Here is a 17,996-nt window from a genome sequence, read left to right as displayed (position 1 = left end):
TATTGTAGGTGTTTTTTGTAAGTAGTAGCTGTTTCCCAATGAAGCACGCTGTTTATTTCAAATTAAAAAAGAACTGGATGCATATATTTCGTCTGCTTAACTTGGCGGGGTCCCAATCCGAATGGATGGCGGAACCCGGCTGGATTTTAGACTCCATATAGAGATGTCAGTGGGCTGCAACCAGTGCTCCTCGGCTGGACAAGATCTCTACTTCCTATTCTGGTTGTTGCGGGCCATGTCCTTGGGGAAGGAGCGCAGTGGGGGCGTGCGGATGCGGCGAGCCTCGCGGGATCGGTTGCGCACCACCTTGGAGTGGATTGCGCAGGAGACGCAGTAGTGGAGCTTCGCGTAGAGCTTGGGCAGCACGTACGAGTCCCAGATGCTGGCCTCCGTGATGTCACGGACGGCGGCTGCCTCCACGATGTTGCGGATGACGAACTTCTTGATCGCCTTGTCCTTGGGGACGCAGCGGGCGCAGTTGGTGCAGCGCACGGGCTTCACATGGCCGCGGTTGTGCTTGTTGCGGCCTCCGTTACGGCGCTTCTTGGTCATCTTGCCGGCTGTTTTTCAACGGATTGGAGAAGTACGCACGTCGGTTAGCATTTATCACTCGCTTTGCGGCTCGGATGGCTGCCATAATTACCTTATTTATCGATTTTCAAAATCCGCCCAGCGAAATCCGCGTGTGTTCACGTTTCGGGAAACGAAAAGAAAGAAAATAGTGTGGACGCACCCGGCCAAACTCGGATAAAGGGGCTAAAAAATACCAAACCGGCAATGGCAGCGTGGTTGGCAACCAGGGCTGCGGGTATTTTATCGCCAAATCTGGCTATTTTTTAGGGCCATGAAACGGGAGCTAATTCTTATATATATTATTTTTATATTTTAAAATGTTTTAAAATGTAAAACATATTTTAAAATGTACCACATAAAATACAACCTGTAAATTCCTGAGTCTATTAAATTGCGTTAGTATTAGCTATTTTTAGATCGACTATAATTTGTAATTTATAACAAAATAAAATTAAAATGTTGTACGTCTAAAAAATTGTACCTTTATCGTTCCTTTAATTTAATTTAATTTATAAGAATTTAGCAATTTACCTATTTTTTTCCAGCTTTTTTCACGCTATTCTTAAGCCAGAAAAAGCTTTTTTCTGATAAATAGTTGGCAACGCACATCATAGTGACCAGGTTTTTCAATTAAATATAGCAGGTTCTAGCGGGACTTTTAGGTAAAAAAATAGGGGGATTCCCTAAACTGTTGAATTGCTGAATTGTTGAAAATTCAACAAAAAATTTCAGCAATTAAGGGAACGACCCAAAATGGTTCCTGTTGAATTTTCAAACAGCTGTTATTTCTTGAAAAATTTCACGGAACTTAAAGCATGTAAAATTTGATTTATTATTGCTAGTTACTGTCTAAAAGTGTTACCAAGGTAAAAAGAACCACAAATATGCTTTCTAAGTTGATTTTAAAATAAATAATGCGTACTGGTGATACTAAAATGTTGCAGAGTTGCCACGACTTTTAAAAAAAGGTGACAACTCTGGCTTTTCAGCAATTCAACAAAATTTTCAACAGCCCCGAGGCTGTTGAATTGCTGAAATTTCTGAAAGTTGACTTTGTATGGAACAGCTGATTAACAGCTGACCAAAATTCAACAATTCAGCAATTCAACAGTTTAGGGAATCCCCCTAATATTTATATTTTATGAATAAATATTAAAATAAGAGGTGAACTTAAAAGTGGGTTTTAGCAAATTAAAAGAAAGCATGCTACAGTTTATTTTTTTACCTGATAAGTTAAACAATATTACAAAAAAGATAAACCATGATTGTCCGATATATTTTACTTCAACTGTTTAACTTTGTTTTTTTTTTACCAATTCTATTTCATTATTGTTTACTATGGAAGCTAAGCTTTTTTTAAGCAATGGGAATTTAACTGCGGAAGAACTCTAGAACTGTAGGGGAGAGATCTGTAAGTTAGGACAGACAGTTTTCTCAAAAAGTTTCCTTTAAATAAATTTTAAAAAAAATTTCAAAAAACCGTTTTTTTGATCTTAAATATTTTTTTTCACATAATCAATAAAGTGTTTATGCTGGTTTATTATTATTACCTAAAGTAAGACAAATTAAGACATATTTGAGTAAAAAAAATGTCCCTTATTATTAAAATTATGTAATATAATTATTTAATAAATAAATATTAGCAGGGGTGTCACGGAAATCTCCTCCAACCAAATTACCCACAAAGCAAATCTTAGTGTCACAGAAATCGTTTTAAAATTAAGTACACGATTTTAAAACAACCAAATAGTAGACTTTGAAACAGATGTTATTAAAATCAGAGCAAATATACTCGGAAACTCTTAAAGAAGTCTCCAAACCAACCGAACCCAAATCCGTCGCCGGTTTCTGGGACACCCCTGATAATGATCCATTAAGTACCTTTGAAGTCAGTAGGTACAAAATAGGATTGAATTTAGGGAATTATAAATAAAGCCCCAACATGTTATAAATAAAAAAAGGTTCTTCAAAATAAATCTGTGCTTTGTTGCTATTAAATTTATTTAATTGGTATGCCAAAATATTACAATTTTTTCTTGTATCCTAATTAGATGCACACATTTTTTTTATCAGAATGCATATACCGGTGAGATTGCTAGATAACTCATTGTAGCAAGTGCCTGCAATAAAACGTGTACAACTATTTGACAGTTGCATTTTGTACATTTATTTTTGTTTTATCAGCTTAGTGGGTTTTTCTTTGTACACATGTAAAAGTAAAATATTTAACACAATTTTGTATATGCCTTGGTTTCGTCTCGGTTTCCAGTCCAGTCTCCAACTTCAGCCACGCCCCTTGGAACGGTGTGAACTGCGCTCTCTTCGCGAGCGGTCACGGTCACGATCACGAGATTGAACGCGTTCCCGGTCACGCTCCCTCTCTCGACCCCTTTGCCTCTTGAAATCACCATCCCTGTCACGATCACGATCTTTTTGACGACCACCGCGATCTGACCTCTCTCCACGATCTGACCTTTCTCCTCGATCTGATCTCTCTCCACGATCTGATCTCTCTCCACGATCCGACCTCTCATCTCTGGACAAACGATCACCGCGTCGATTGTCTTTTTCACCACGACTCTTCTTCTCAACGCGTCTCTCGCGGGGCGAAGAATTCTCTCTTCTGCGAGGTTTCTCATTCGATAGTGACCTATCTCGTTTTCTTTGCCTATCGTGGGAGACCGACTTCTGGACCTTCCTCTTTCTGTCATATGAATTGTCCCTGTTTCTTTCTCTGTCATATGAAGAATTCTCTCGGTCTCGATTTCGATCTCTGCCAAAGGAGTTGTCCCTGCGTCTCTGGCCATTACCATTCGACAGATTGCGGTCGCGTTCTCTAGATTCAGGACCTTCCAGGTTGAATTCGTCACTATCTTGCGGTTGTCCACGAAATTTGTTGTTTTTTTGAATCTGCTCCTGGCGCTTAATCTTTGACTGGGGCTCAGCTTCGCTTTCTTCGCTAGAAGAATTCGATGAAGAAGATTCGGACGTGGACTTTTCGCTGCCATCGCTACTGCTGGAACTCGAGCTCTCCGGGCGTTTCCTTTTGCGCTTTGATTTATTTTTGGCTGCCTTCTTTTTCTCTTTTTCGCGCTTTTTGTCTTTCTCCCTTTCCTTCTCCCGTTCCTTTTGCTTCTCCTTTTCCCTTTCCTTCTCAGCTTTCTGTTTTTCCTTCTCCGCCTTCTTTTTCTTCTCCACCTTTTTGTTCTTTCCCTTTTTGGACTTCTCCTTACTTGCTTTCTTCGATTTCTTCTTGTCCTTGTCTTTGCGCTTGCGTTTCTTCTGGGGTTCTGAGCTAGAATCGGAGCTTGAAGATTCACTAGAAGATTCGGAACTAGATTCTCCTTCACTGGAGTCATCGCTGCTAGAGTCCGAAGATGACGACGACGAAGAAGAGGACGACGAAGGTGGGGCTATCTTGGAATTTCCAGCGGGAGCAGAACCATCTCTGAAAGGATTTCCTCCGGCAGTGGCCAGGATTTCAGCATTTATTGCGGGCACAGCCTTGGGGGCATTCTTCAAGAATCTTCTTAAATCATCGGTCAGTCCACCCAAGCCAATGGAGGTAAAGAAATTAATGGAGAAGCGGGTATTCCTTGGATTATCCTTGGGGAACAAACCAGCCAGGCTTTCAACCAAAACTTCATCCTTGAGCTTTGTATTTAGTTTTCCCAAACCCATGTACTCAGCTAGCTCCTGAAATAGGATTTTTATAAAGATCCTGCTCGACGAAGTGGTGTCATCCTCGTTCAGTTGGATGCACTCGAGCACATCCCAACTAATGGCGTCGGTAAACAGGAGATGGGCGAAGAACTTGCTAACGTTTCTCAGGCGATTTGTGTCCAATCTGTGTGTGGTTTGATAGGTGTCCTTGAAGATCTCCTCAAAGGGGGGTATGTAGATCTTGTTAATGTTGCAGAACCGCTGGGCCAGAAGCCCGTAGAACTTTTCATATGTTCTCTGTTCCGCACAGCAATCGAGAAACATGTGGCAGAGCTCAATTTCTTGTCCGGGTTTCAGTTGCATTTTCATCAGCTTGTGGGCACACTCCTCATAGTCCAAACTAGAGTTAATTGTTAAGTAAATTGTGCGTCGCAGGGCAATCAGATTGGTTTCAGTGTTGTCGATAATATCGCCGCCAGCTTCGGTTTTCTTTTCCGCATCCGAACCGGATTCTCCATCCGAATCGCTATCCGAATCCGATCCGGATCCTGACCCAGAACTACTGCCATCATCGCTGCCCAGGATCTCGCGACTCAGTCCTTTGTACTTCTCCTCAGTCTCCGCGTAGTTGTCGTCAAATTTAAAAACATCTTTAAAGAGATGAACATCATTAGATACAAAAAAAAACTAATATTTCTTCAATTTACTCACTCAGTATATCCTCCGTTTCGGTGGCTTCGTCTAGCATCATCAGGTGCGTGAACTGATCGTCCTCCTCCACCAGTTCGAGTTCGGAAACAACCGCCTGGTGGTCCTTAAAGCCATCCTTTCGCACCTGGAACAGCACCTCGATCATGTACTGCACTCGCTTGTCCAGTTTGCCCTCGTGCAGGATGTTCCGCAGCATCTCGAAGATTGCGCCAATGCCTTTGGAGGAAACCTCGGTCAGTTTCATGCCGCACTCCTTCAGAAAACTGATGGCCACCTCCACCGAATCATCCGTGGGCGTTTCCACCAGCAGCGTGAGGATCTCAAGGGCCAGAATTTCATGGGCCACGCGCTGGTTGACCAGGTGACCAATGAATCTGGTGGCCGACATGCAAACCAACTTATCGTTGCGGCGGAACGCTCTACGAAATTGGATGACGAGACGTTTGAGCAGGAGCTCTCCTATATTCGGAAACTTTGAGTTTATAATGCTCACCAGAGCGGCGTAGACATGGGTGAAAGTGGGCGAAGCAGCCTGTGCTTGAATGATACTCCTGCTGAGTAAACCCCTTCCCCTGACGATATTCTCTCTTAGCAGCTCCCTGGTGATGATTGCTATATTGGTTACATTCACTTTGTTGATGTAACCATGGATGGATTTCTTGAGGGCCTCCCAGGCGATTCTCTGATAGGCAGCGGATGCTTTATCCGTGATCTGTGACTGCATCAGTCGCAGCTTAGCTGGTGGAATATAGGCTCCTCCTGTCCGAGAGGTCAAAACATCCACCGTTTTCCTTTGACGCTCAGTTATTTTTGCAGAAGGTTCGGTAACAGTTTCATTATCTGCATTATTGGCTTCTGGTTGGCGAGCAGTTTTAGATGATTTCGATCCTGGACTGGAGGTGGAACGATCTCGTTTGCGATCCGAAGACCTCCTCCGTTCCCTGGAATCATCTCTACGCCGGCTGGTCGATTTATCTCGCTTTTGATGGCGCTGTTCCCGCTCCTTGGCCCTCTTCTCATCCCGCTTATCCCGCTCCTCATGGCGTCTCTGTCGCTCCAGGCGTCGTCTCTCCAAGGAATTGGACCTACGGCGGATGGGACTGATACTGCGGCTGCGGGTTCTACTGTTCCTGCTCCGCGAGCGATGACGACGTCGGCTGCGGGGCGAAAGACTCCTGCTGGAGGATCGTGGCCGACGTCCCTTGGCATCCTGGCTGCGGCTTCGTTGACGGTGGGTCTCTTTGGCTGGACTACTCTGGGCGGCGGCGGTGGATTTCTCACTCTCCTTAGTGGGCGGCACGTCATCATCGTCTTTCTAAAATATTGGAAAGTAAAACCGAACATTAAATTGAACGTTATTATAATAGAATTGAGTTTAAAAACAGTTCGTTTGTAAAAACTTTTATAAAAATCCTTAAGGTTTATTTTATATTTTAAGCATAAAATGGATAAATTCCGTAAACGGATTTTTGTAATATTTTGTAAAAACATATTTAAAAATTTTCGAGTTTTACTTTATATTTTAAGGATAAAATTGATAACTAATTTCCGTAAACGGATTTTTGTAATATCTTGTTAAAACATTTATAAAAATCTTTCAATTTCACTTTATATTTTAGGGATACAATGGACTTTACGGATACTCAACTTAAAAACATAAAATTGATTGAAAAATTGTGAATGACTGGCAACAAAATTGAGAAATTGAAAAGATATGATTGTTTTATTACATAAAATATGAAGTTTATGATTAATTTTTTGAGATTCTAACGATTATAGCCACATTTTTAAAAGATATGATTGTTTTATTATATAAAATATCAAGTTTATGATAAATTTTTTGGATTTAAACGATTATAGCCAAATTTTTAAAAGATATGATTGTATTATTAAATTAAATATGAAGTTTATGATTTATTTTTTAAAATTTTAACGATTTTAGCAAAATTTTGAATTTCAAGGATGATGAAATGAACCTTTCAAAGCAATACGTTTCCACTTACATCGGTTATTTCGCCCTCCTCGATATGGTCCGCCTTGGAAGTCTCCACTGCTCCCCCAGCGGCTTCCTTCGGGGATTCCTTTTCGCTTCCATTGGTGGTCACCGGCTCCTCTTGCTCCTCCTTCCCCCGCTCTTCTGCTTCTTCTCCAGCTTGCTCTGTCTGGGACTTCGGTTTTTCCAGCTCTTTCGTCACACCTGTGGCTTCTGCTTCCTCTTCTTCCCGCTGGACAGGTGTTTCTACTTTTTCCGCTTCATTTAATTTCTCACTTTCCGCCGTTGCAGCTGCTGCTTCTTCTTGCTGCTTTTCCACGCCAGCAGATTGGGAAATTTGCTTGGGCTCCGAACGGGAGTCTTCCACTGGAACTTTTTCCTGCTCGGCTGTATCCTCATCCCCTCCAGCTCCCCTTTCCTTATCGCTGTCCTCCCCACCATCCCTATCATCATTTTTTTTCGCATCTTTGGCGGACGGCTTCAGCTCTGCTTCCTCTTCCTCACGCCCGCTGCTCGCCGACGAGGAGGATTCGCTCCTGGCGTCGCTGTCGCTGCCGCTGGAAGTGCCGCTGCTGCTGGAATTGCTGCTCGAATCGCTCTCGGCATCGCTTTCCCCCATCGCGCGGTTAAATCCGGAATATTTTCGGGAAAACAACGATGAAAATTCGTGGGCAAAAAAAACACAACGCGGCGATAGTGAACAGTGTGACCGCGCAAATAGCGCCTAATTATACCACCCGGCTCAGAAATATACCCTTTTTTGTTTTGAAATATACCATTTCAGACATGCTGAAATGTTAGGTGGTTGACGCAGCTATGCTAGCTGTGACACCCACCCGACACTGTTTGGATAAGCAGTTTGGTTTAATGTAGTATATATACTGAAATAATACTAAAAATATACCACAAATATTGCAAACATTATTAGCGGTTTCACCCAACTGACATTTTAAAGATTAGAAGTTAAGTTAATTGGAATTCCAAAATATATTAAGCGTATGAAGTAATTTAAGAAACAATACAAAAAATATTTCCTCTGTAAATTTAGTAAATTCTATCTCAAATGGTAACAAGTAAACTGAAGACCACTTAATTTTTCCCGCCAATCAGATTTTATATATATGGGAACTTTTATAAAAAAAAAATTCAATAGACAAAATTATGACGATTTTAAAAAATGTAATTTTTTTTCTGGGTATATTTTTTAAACCTTGCAGTGTACATTTCAAGTACATCCTAATCGACTTAGTTACGCAAGGGTTTATTTAAAATCCATTTTTCACAGATATTAGAAAAATGTCATACCTTTATTTTATTCTGGGACTTCGAATTCAGTTGAGAGCTGTAAACATGAAATTAATTTTTCTCGTCTATATTCTGATTAATTTGATTGATTCGATCATGGGCAATCGTAAGTATGAAGACTAAATTTAAATATAATGATCTGCTCAACTCAAATGTTTTTAGCTTCGGATATTTGCAACCTTCCGAAGGTTAAAGGTCCTTGCAAAGCCGGGTATCACCAACGTTTCTATTACAATCCAACTAGCAAAAAGTGTCTTCTATTTACGTATGGTGGATGTCTAGGAAACAAAAATAATTTCTTGTCTCTGGAGGCCTGCGAAGCCTCATGCAAAGGAAAATAAGTGTTCCCGGTTAAACTAAAGTTTACACAAAAAAGTAATAAGTATTAATTTAATTTGTATTATTTTATAAATTGCCTAGTTATCAGGACCAAATAAAAGATGCCGTTTTTTCGGCCGCCTTTTAAATTTAAAGGAGCCTTAAATCCCTGATTTCCCAAACGATTATACTTTACTTTAAATTTAGAATTGTATATTTAATGCTAGAAAATACTTGAAGAAAGGGAAATATTGTGTTACGATTTTAATAGTGGTGTTTATCATATAAATTAGAAGTATAAATAGGTACACTTTTCCAAATTTTGTAATATTTTTAAAATATTATAAAATAATTTCAATATAATCGTTATTCATATCAAAATTATATGCAAAAACTTGATCCTTAAATAGGTCGAAATGAGCACCACTAATCGGGTTGATCTTTCGTAAAATTCTTTTCAGTTCAGCTGATTTGTTTCTGTTTTAAAAACATAAATTGTAAGTACATCTGAAAAATTTTTCACAGCTATTAGAGAAATGGCATACGTGTATTTATTATGGGACACGGCACTAAATTCATATATGGTGGATGTCTAGGAAACAAAAATAATTTTTTGACTCTGGAGGCCTGCGAAGCCTCATGCAAAGAAAAATAAGTGTTCCCGGTTAAACTAAAGCTTCTGCAAAAAAAGTAATAAGTATTAATTTAATATTTATTATGTTATAAATCAGGACCAAATAAAAAAGGCCGTTTTTTCGGCCGCCTTTTAAATTTAAAGGAACCGAAATCTCTGACGATTTATACTCTACTTTAAATTTAGAATTGTATTTTTAATGCTAGAAAATACTTGAAGAAAGGGAAATAGTGTGTTTTGATGTTAATAGTGGTGTTAGATATTTTATCATATAAATTAGAAGTATAAATAGGTACTCTTGACCAAATTTTGTAATTGTTTTAAAATAATATAAAACAATTTTAATATAATCGTTATTCATATCAAAATTATATGAAAAACTGGATCCTTGAATAGGTCGAAGTGAGCACCACTAATCGGCTTGATTTTTCTTAAAATTCTTTTCAGTTCAGCTGGTTTCTAAAATTCAGAGCGCTTTTTCTCTGAGTGTATTTCTTAAGCGTTGTATAAATTATAAGTATATCTAAATAATATTTCACAGATATTAGAGAAATGACGTACGTGTATTTATTCTGGACACGACACTTAGAATTTAGTTTTGTCATATCATTTGAGAGCTATAAACATGAAATTAATTTTTCTTGCCTGCTTTCTGATTCCTTTAATTGATTCGATCAAGGGGAATTGTAAGTATGAAGACTAAAATTAAATGTAATGATCTGTTCAAGTCAAATGTTTTTAGCTCAGGATATTTGCAAGCTTCCGAAGGTTGTTGGGCCTTGCAAAGCCGGGCATCGCCGGTTCTATTACAATCCTGCAGACAAAAAGTGCACTAAGTTTTTATATGGTGGATGTCAAGGAAACGAAAATAATTTCTTGACTCTGGAGGCCTGCGAAGCCTCATGCAAAGGAAAATAAGTGTTCCCGGTTAAACTAAAGATAACGCAAAAAATAAATAAGTATTGATTTGATATGTATTATTTTTTTATCATGACCAAATAAATCAAATAAATAACAGGACCAAATAAAAAAGGGCGTTTTCTCGCCCGATTTTTAAATTTAAAGGAACCTTAAATCTCTGATTTGAAGAAAAGAAAATAGTGTGTTACGATTTTAATAGTGGTGTTTGATATTTGATATAGCCAAATAATATAAAATAATTTCAATATAATTGTTATTCATATTAAAATGATATGAAAAACTTGATCTTTAAATATGTCGAAATATCGGGTTGATTTTTCGTAAAATTCTTTTCTGTTCAGCTGGTAGCCAAAATTCAGACCGATTTTTTTCTGAGTGTATTTTTAAACGTTGTATAAATTATAATTATATCTAAATAATATTTCACAGATATTAGAAAAAGGGCGTTCGTGTATTTATTCTGGGACACGGCACTTAGAATTTAGTTGTCTCACATCATTTAAGAGCTATAAACATGAAATTAATTTTTCTTGCCTTCTTTCTGATTCCTTTAATTGATTCGATCATGGGGAATTGTAAGTATGAAGACTAAAATTATATGTAATGATCTGTTCAAGTCAAATGTTTTTAGCTCCGGATATTTGCAAGCTTCCGAAGGTTGTTGGGCCTTGCAAAGCCGGGCTTCACCGGGTCTATTACAATTCTGCAGACAAAAAGTGCACTGAATTTTTATTTGGTGGATGTCAAGGAAACGAAAATAATTTCAAGTCTATACTGGACTGCGAAGCCGCTTGCAAAGGAAAATAAGTATACCTGAACTGAAGCTATCGCAAAAATAATTATAAGTATTATTTAATACATTGCATAGTTATCAGATAAAAATAAAATAAAATGTTTATATTGACATTTATCAAATTTAATAGCATAAATGTACAAATTATTGGTCCAAAAATATTTAGTACACCATGCATTTGTTTTAATATTCCCCTACAAAATTTGTAAATAATTCCATAGTCACTGCAACTTCGCAACAAAACAACTAAATTTATTTTAGTTTACAAATTGTTTATCCATAGTAAATACTTTAAAAATAGGCTTTAATCACGACGGGTTAAACTAGAGAGGGACTTGTCCCAAAAGCCACTAAGCCTTGCTGTCCGGTTTGGGTGGAACGGTTTCGGGTATCGGTGGCGACACATCGTCGTCGCTGGAGGACGAGGAAGACGACGAGGAGCTGGAGTCATCGGCCTTCGTTCGCTTCTCGGGGATCGTGTAGGGGAACTTCTGAGACTTCTCCTCCACCGCCTGTTTCAGGCGCAGCAGGGCTGTCCTATTGATGTTCTCCAGGGAGACATCCTTGATGGCGTTGGCCAGCACATCCATGGCCTTGTCCGAGTTGCCCTTGGTCGTCTGGATGTCGATGAGGCAGGAGTAGGCATTTCCGATGGCGCCCTCGGAGATTTTGCTGTTCTTCAGCTGGGAAATGACCGTGGAGGCGAGTTTCTCGTCCTGCTGTTCCCGTGCCGTCTGCAAAACGCGCTGGAACATCAGCCTTGGTGCGTTGGACAGGTGCTTATCCCAGATCTGCTTGGAGGCCACTTCCTGGCCACTGGAAATGAGGTGCATCCACAGGACATTCATGGGGCCGAGTTGATTGTGGGCGGCAAATTTCTCAGCCAGCGATTGGTCTGCAAAAAATATGGATTAATTTGTAGTCTTAAAAAAATATTTAAAAAAACATACATTGAGGCACCAATTCCGGGTGTTTGTCCAAAATGCCCACAGCTCCGCCGCGCGGGAACTTTTCGGCCAGCTTGATCGCCTCCTCAGAAGTTTTGGCTGCCTCAATTTCCGTGGTCAAGTGCTTGAGGAACTGCTCCGCCTTTCCGGCCACTATATTAGCATGACAAAACCGATTGTCGAAGGAGACCAGACGCTTTTGCTCCTCGTTCAGCTGCTTGCCAACCTTCTCAAGCGTTTCCAAGTCGCCAGCAGCGGCAATTTTGTTCAGGTAAAACTTAAAGATCTTGGGCTGTGGATGCAGCTTATCAGCGAGGAGTTCCTCAACATATTTGGTGGCCTCTGTTAAGCGATCAGCACGAACCAGAAGTTCAATCAGTCGGGAGGTGTCCAAAGCACCAACCTTCTCGCCACTTAGAAAACTTTGTTTATGGGAGATGGCCGCATCGGGATCGTTGGCCAGGATGGCTTTGCGGAAGCCGGACAAATGGGAAACCGTTTTTGGCGGCGGACTAGTTTTAGTTGGCTCCTTCTTAGGGATCTTCTCTTTCAGTTTTTCTACAGCTTTAGCAGTTTCTGTAGTAGCTTCTGTTTTTGCTTCACTGTTGGCTTTGTTTTTCCTAGCCTTAGCTTGTTCCTTTTGCGTTTCGGGCACCACGAAAGGCACTTCAATGTTCTTCCTCCGCAGAATTTCAGCTAATTTCAAGAGGAAAGCATCGTTGGGGGTCACAGCCTCCTCCTGCATTTTGGTCCATAAACCAAGTGCCTTCTCCGCCTCATCTGCCTTGTCGTAGCTCAAAAGAAGTGTGTAGTAAATCTTGTTTCTATCGATGTGGCCCAGGTCCTTGGTGGCTTCTATGAGACCTTCCAGGGGCTGTAGAAGTCCCTCGTTCTTGTAGCGATCACAGGCACTGCTGATTCTCTGGGGACGTGTACGCAGTCCGGGGGTTTCCAGGATCTTCCTGGCCTGCCTCACGCGGCCGCACTCCACAAACGAGAAGACCAGATCGTAAAGGCTGTTCACCTCACCATGGATGCCAGTGCTCAAATCGGTCAGCTTTTGCAGATTCGCTGCATCCTCTTTTTGGATCAAACGGCAAGCCAGCTCATTTTTCCAAGGCGTCGATTTGTGCTTCTGGCAAATCTCCTCAAACGCTTCGATGGCCTTCGGTATGTCATCCTTGACCAGGTGAACCTTGATCAGGGGTCCCAGGAGCACATTAGTGGGCACAACGTAATTGGCAGCCACCAGGGCATCGAATAGTTTGCGCAGTTTTTCCGCTTGGCCAGCTTCGGCGAGCGAATTCAAAGTTCTCCAAACGGCGCTCACATAGTTGAAGCTTCCTTCGGCTTCGGCGATGGGAGCATCCTTCTTGTTATCCTCGAGTACCTTAAAGGCAGCATCAACACGTTCCTCCTGCAGGAGGAGATCAGCCAGGCGAACAGCCTTCAAGTTATCCAACTTGAAGGTGGCATCCTTGGCCTTCAGTTTGTCGTACGCCTCCAAAGCCTCGGCGCTTTTCTTGTGATGCGTATAGAGATCGATGAGCTGAGCATAGATGCCAATCGGGATCTGAAATTTCTCTGTCTCTAATTTCTCGATGACTTGGAGAGTTTTATCCAGGTTTTGTGAACGGAAACAGGCGCTCAAAAGTTGTCGCTTGATGTTGTTGGCATTCTCTCCCTTGCTTTCTACGTTGACTATGAATCGCTCGAGTTCTGGGAATAAATATTAAATTGTAAAGAATTCCAGTAAAGGAAAATGGGGGACATTACTTACCATCAATGGACAGCGAGTCCAGACTTCTCTTGCCGCTGTTTGGCAGAGGAACTGGCTCCAGTTCGCCTGAGCTTAGTTTGCCCAAAAGTTCGGAAATCCTTGGTGTCAATTCCGAGCCCAATTGCTCGGATAATTGGCTCGCTTTGGCACTGCTAATGGACAATCCCTGCTTGACCAATCCCTTGAGAATTTTCTCCAAGGTAGCAGCGCGATCTCGGCGGAAATAAATGAAGGCCTCCTGGACAATTGCACCAACAACATCAGGAGTGCTGCGATCCGCTGCTGCTCCGCCTTCCACCGCCTCGGCTTCCTCCTCCTTGCCTTGTCTAAACTGCAAACCCTCGTGAATCTGGCGAACGCAGCGGATAAAGGAGGCATAATCATTTGTGTGACTTAGAGCCAAAATCAAGGGTTGTCTGAACAAGAAGGGCACATAGTAAGCCCTGTTTTGCTCCATTATCTTGGCTGCATCGGCAATTTGGTGGGTCACCAGGGCGGAGTAAACAGCCGAGGTTACAGCAGTCGAGTTGGGAACTCCGGCATCCCGCAAGGCGGTGACGATTCGCTCCCAGTTCTTCTCCTTCAAGTTGGGAATCACATAGTCCCGGACAGTTTCCGAGTTGGGGAACACCGAGAACTCCTGCTGCATGCGACGCACGATTTCCAAAACCTGATTGGACTCGGCCGAACAGATCAAGGGCCAGAAATAATGCTGTCTGATGGGCAAACCAGCGTTCTTCATCTCCTGGAGCAAAGGCAAGGCATTGTTCACCACTCCGTTCGTCAAGCCTGCTTCAGTGGCAATTGTCAGAGCCTTTGGATTGAGCCCCTCCGCCTGCAGAGTCTTGCAGATGGACAGGATCTTCTCCACTGGCCGATTGGCCTTGACCATCTGCCTGATGAAGAAGGCTCCCACATCAACGGGTTCGCCGTTCACACGATTACTCCTCGGCATCACGCGGAGCAGTTTCAGCCCCACATCCTCGTGTCCCTTGTTGACCAGGCGCAGGATCACATTCACCGCATCCTGATTGAAGCCAGGCGAGAGGCGCAGCTTGGGCAGAATCTCATCCACCTGCTCTCCATTGCCGTTGACGGTGAGCGTGTACACAATGTCCAGCAAATCCTTGTCAAGCAGAATGATCTCCTTTTGCTCGCACTCAGCTAGCGTTTCCTTGAGGGCAGCCAGGTCTCCGTGGCGGGCAAAGGCGCACAAAAGAGTCGTGTAGGTGTCCGCACTGGGCTCCAATCCTGCCTGCTTCATCACACCCAAAATGCCCTTGGCGGATTCCAAGTCGTTGGCCTGTAAAGATATTTTAAAGTTTAATTTATAAATATATAACAAAACATTAAATTTAATTATGTATTTCAAAATATATAGAGACGATCAGGGTTCGGAATTTAACACACATGTTAAAAACATTAAAATTGTATTTTACAGTGTGAGCAAAGTTTTTGACATGGTTCAAAAACAAAAGTGTTAAAATGTGTGTTTTTTACACACTGTGTTTTTAATTAATTAACGAATCGAAGAATTAAAGAATTAATATTGGACCAGGATATCTAAATTGTTATTCTGACGTGTTAATGTCAAAAACTCATTGTGTAAAAAACACGTTGTGTAAAAAACACGTCGTGTAAATAACACAAATAACCTGTGTGTGTTATTTATGTTTCCAACATATGTAAGCTACAATTTTTTACACACATGTCAATAACTTTTTTTGAATTTAACACTTTGTCATTTAACATGTTAATAACACAAGTTTTGGTAATACTATACATTAGCGGGCTCACCCCCGAAATTCGCGAAAAAATTATCCTCGATGGACCGCGATTTCTTAAGAATTTACGTGCAAAAAGAATTTGGCGGTCGGCCATGGTTCTCTTGTAATTGAATTTCAAAGTTCCCGGGTTTGCTATAAAAAACAAGGGTGCTTTTCTCATATTTTCAATCAACGTAATTAAGTTTTAATGAGTTCCTATAAAATTAATATATTGTTTAAATGAGTTCCTATCAAATTATTTAATTGATTAAATGAGTTCCTATAAAAAAATGGAGAATTTTTTTAAATTAAAAGTTTTAATGAACACTTTTCCGCACCACCATTGAGGTAAAGTTCCAGGTTTTTTTTTTAATAACCTTTTATGGCCTAGATATCTCCCTGCTGAAGTATTCCCGAATAGAAAGTATTTGAAAGAAGTGCGTTTAAAAAAGAAATTTAAAAAAAGACTGCGCCGCAGGCAAAAAAAATTTAAGAAAAAATCGCGCGATTTTTTCTTAAATTTTTTTTGGCTGCGGCGCAGTATTTTTGTTCAATATTAAGCTAGTAGTTATAGCTGAATTAGGGTTGGTGTGTCGCTCAGAAAATACAAATTCAATCTTTAAGTTTAGTTTTGGGTGGAAAAGACTAAAAGAAAGGTTTAAATATATAATCCTCCTTGGACCGCGATTTCTTTTGATTATCCTAATAAAAATACGCATGTGGTCATCCATGGTTATGAGAGTTCTTAAGAACTCGCTGTCCATCGAGGATCATTTTTACGCGGTTGTGAGGACTAGTTCCCTATAATACCAATTACTCAGATGTTTGGAATTTTAAATTAGTCTTATTTTGACAAAAAAGGAAAAGGGTACATATATACATATATGATTTTTATAGCAAACGTTAGAAAAGCATACTTGTTTTTTATAGCAAACCCGGGAACTTTGAAATTCAATTACAAGAGAACCATGGCCGACCGCCAAATTCTTTTTGCACGAAAAATCTTAAGAAATCGCGGTCCATCGAGGATAATTTTTTCGCGAATTTCGGGGGTGAGCCCGCTAATGTATAGTATTACACAAGTTTTTTACAGAGTGTCTTTTTTTCCGAGCCCTGATTTCGATGTCACCAACCTGCGAATGTCCCAGAATCAAGGAATTGAAGACATTCTCATTGACCGGCAGGCTCTTGGCCCTCATAAATTCCAGAATCCTGGTGGCCCCTTCTATGTCTCCCTGCTGGCAGTAACGGGCAATCAATCGCTGATAGGTAACCCTATTGGGCTCGATTCCCTTGGCCTCGATCTCCGCCAAAAAGTCAGTGGGCGCGAAGCCGTGCTCGTTCTCCAAATAGACTCGCAGCAGGGCATTGTAGTGCGAGATGTCCATGGGCACATTCAGGGCATTCAGGGTCTTCCAGATCTCCTGGACCAAAGCCGTCCTGACCTCCGGCAGCTCCTCGGGCACCAGGTTTCCGCAGCAGCGGATCACCAGCAAGGATTGCGAGCTGGTGGCCGTCCTGTGGGTGCGAATCTCATCGAGTATCTCCTCCAGATCCCGCCGAGAAATGCGTCCAATGCGGCGAACATCCTGGTCCAGCCGGCGAATCTGCTTGTCCAGACTCAGCTCAGCTTTTGCAGCGGCATTTGTGGCAAAGCCACTAAAGGGATATCATAAAGAATTAATAAATTAGTTAAAAAATACAATAATATATTTTTTTTTAATTTATTAAACGCTAATTAGGTAAATGTAGTCCCAAAACAAACTAGTTTTTAGTGTGCCACAAAAATAGGAACTTTTAAGTTAGCTTTATTTAAATAAATATATAAATATTGGAAACATGTTTAATTTATAGAACTTTGTATCTGAGTAAAATATTACAGGATTTAGTAAGTCATATATTAAAAGTGTAACTAAGCTATGTATAGAATAGAAATTTCATTTAAATGAATGGTTTCTTTATATTTTAAATTTTCCAAACCAAGATTTGTAATATGATTAAACTTTCTAAGTCCACTATGGGATGACCACATATGTAGGTGCCACCCATGGGTCTCCTATTCCAGATGAGGTTATGTAAATATTAGAAACATTCGACAGCTAAGATACCCCGCCTTCAAGTGACATGCTCCCTTCTATTCAGATACCAATCAACGCAAGATGACTGATCCCCAACTATTTACATAAATGCCCGAATGCATTGCGTAATGCCGGTACTTTGTGGTTTTTACTCACTTCTGGAACTGTCCGCACATGCAGGGCGCACTGTTCAGCAGATTGCTGGTCTCATTCTCGCGCACCGAGCTCACCACCACGTTTCTCGTGAAGCCAGCGAAGTAGCGCAGCAGTTTCCCCGTTCTCAGGATGGATGCCATTGCGGGATTGCTCGGTTTTAATTAATAAATTCAAATTATTATTAAAATTCGTTCGCACGAGTGCGGTGGCTAGAGGTGGAAAACAATTGATGACACCATTCATCGATACTCCAAACTTTCGGAGCTGCCAACTCTTTTTCTACACCAATGACGGAGCTGCCAATTTTTTTTTTGTTTTGCCCGCTCGAATTTGAATTTTTTAATTAATTTAATTTACA

At 41.0% G+C, this 17,996-nt stretch overlaps 3 protein-coding genes and 2 long non-coding RNA genes across 5 annotated transcripts; 2 read left to right on the top strand and 3 right to left on the bottom strand.

Annotated features, from left to right (window-relative positions):
* Positions 1 to 8: 8 nt before the first annotated feature.
* RpS26 (ribosomal protein S26) lies at positions 9 to 772 on the bottom strand. Its single transcript, XM_017156793.3, has 2 exons — positions 644 to 772; positions 9 to 560 (listed from the first exon to the last, which is right to left on the bottom strand). Exon 2 carries the CDS (start codon positions 550 to 552, stop codon positions 208 to 210), a length of 345 nt encoding a protein of 114 aa, XP_017012282.1. The 5' UTR covers positions 553 to 560; positions 644 to 772; the 3' UTR covers positions 9 to 207.
* A 1,779-nt stretch (positions 773 to 2,551) lies between these two features.
* On the bottom strand, positions 2,552 to 7,694 carry ncm (pre-mRNA-splicing factor nucampholin). Its single transcript, XM_017156757.3, has 3 exons — positions 6,951 to 7,694; positions 4,948 to 6,262; positions 2,552 to 4,886 (listed from the first exon to the last, which is right to left on the bottom strand). The coding sequence occupies exons 1-3, from the start codon at positions 7,557 to 7,559 to the stop codon at positions 2,857 to 2,859; spliced, it is 3,954 nt and encodes a 1,317-aa protein (XP_017012246.2). The 5' UTR covers positions 7,560 to 7,694; the 3' UTR covers positions 2,552 to 2,856.
* Positions 7,695 to 8,222: 528 nt separating this feature from the next.
* LOC108067637 (uncharacterized) lies at positions 8,223 to 8,718 on the top strand. The gene is made up of 2 exons (XR_001770421.3): positions 8,223 to 8,351; positions 8,408 to 8,718. It is a non-coding gene; the product is annotated as an uncharacterized lncRNA (long non-coding RNA).
* Positions 8,719 to 10,437: 1,719 nt separating this feature from the next.
* LOC108067636 (uncharacterized) lies at positions 10,438 to 11,038 on the top strand. The gene is made up of 2 exons (XR_001770420.3): positions 10,438 to 10,693; positions 10,750 to 11,038. It is a non-coding gene; the product is annotated as an uncharacterized lncRNA (long non-coding RNA).
* Positions 11,039 to 11,124: 86 nt separating this feature from the next.
* Positions 11,125 to 17,864, bottom strand: bsf (bicoid stability factor). The gene is made up of 5 exons (XM_017156756.3): positions 17,639 to 17,864; positions 16,538 to 17,063; positions 13,639 to 14,941; positions 11,862 to 13,577; positions 11,125 to 11,806 (listed from the first exon to the last, which is right to left on the bottom strand). Exons 1-5 carry the CDS (start codon positions 17,776 to 17,778, stop codon positions 11,262 to 11,264), a joined length of 4,230 nt encoding a protein of 1,409 aa, XP_017012245.2. The 5' UTR covers positions 17,779 to 17,864; the 3' UTR covers positions 11,125 to 11,261.
* Between the last annotated feature and the right edge of the window lie 132 nt (positions 17,865 to 17,996).

The sequence above is a fragment of the Drosophila takahashii genome, chromosome 2L (assembly GCF_030179915.1).
Source record: "Drosophila takahashii strain IR98-3 E-12201 chromosome 2L, DtakHiC1v2, whole genome shotgun sequence".
In the NCBI taxonomy this organism is placed as follows: Eukaryota; Metazoa; Arthropoda; class Insecta; order Diptera; family Drosophilidae; genus Drosophila; species Drosophila takahashii.
Note: the sequence above shows the minus strand (reverse complement) of the source record. Positions and strands in the feature narration are given on the sequence as shown.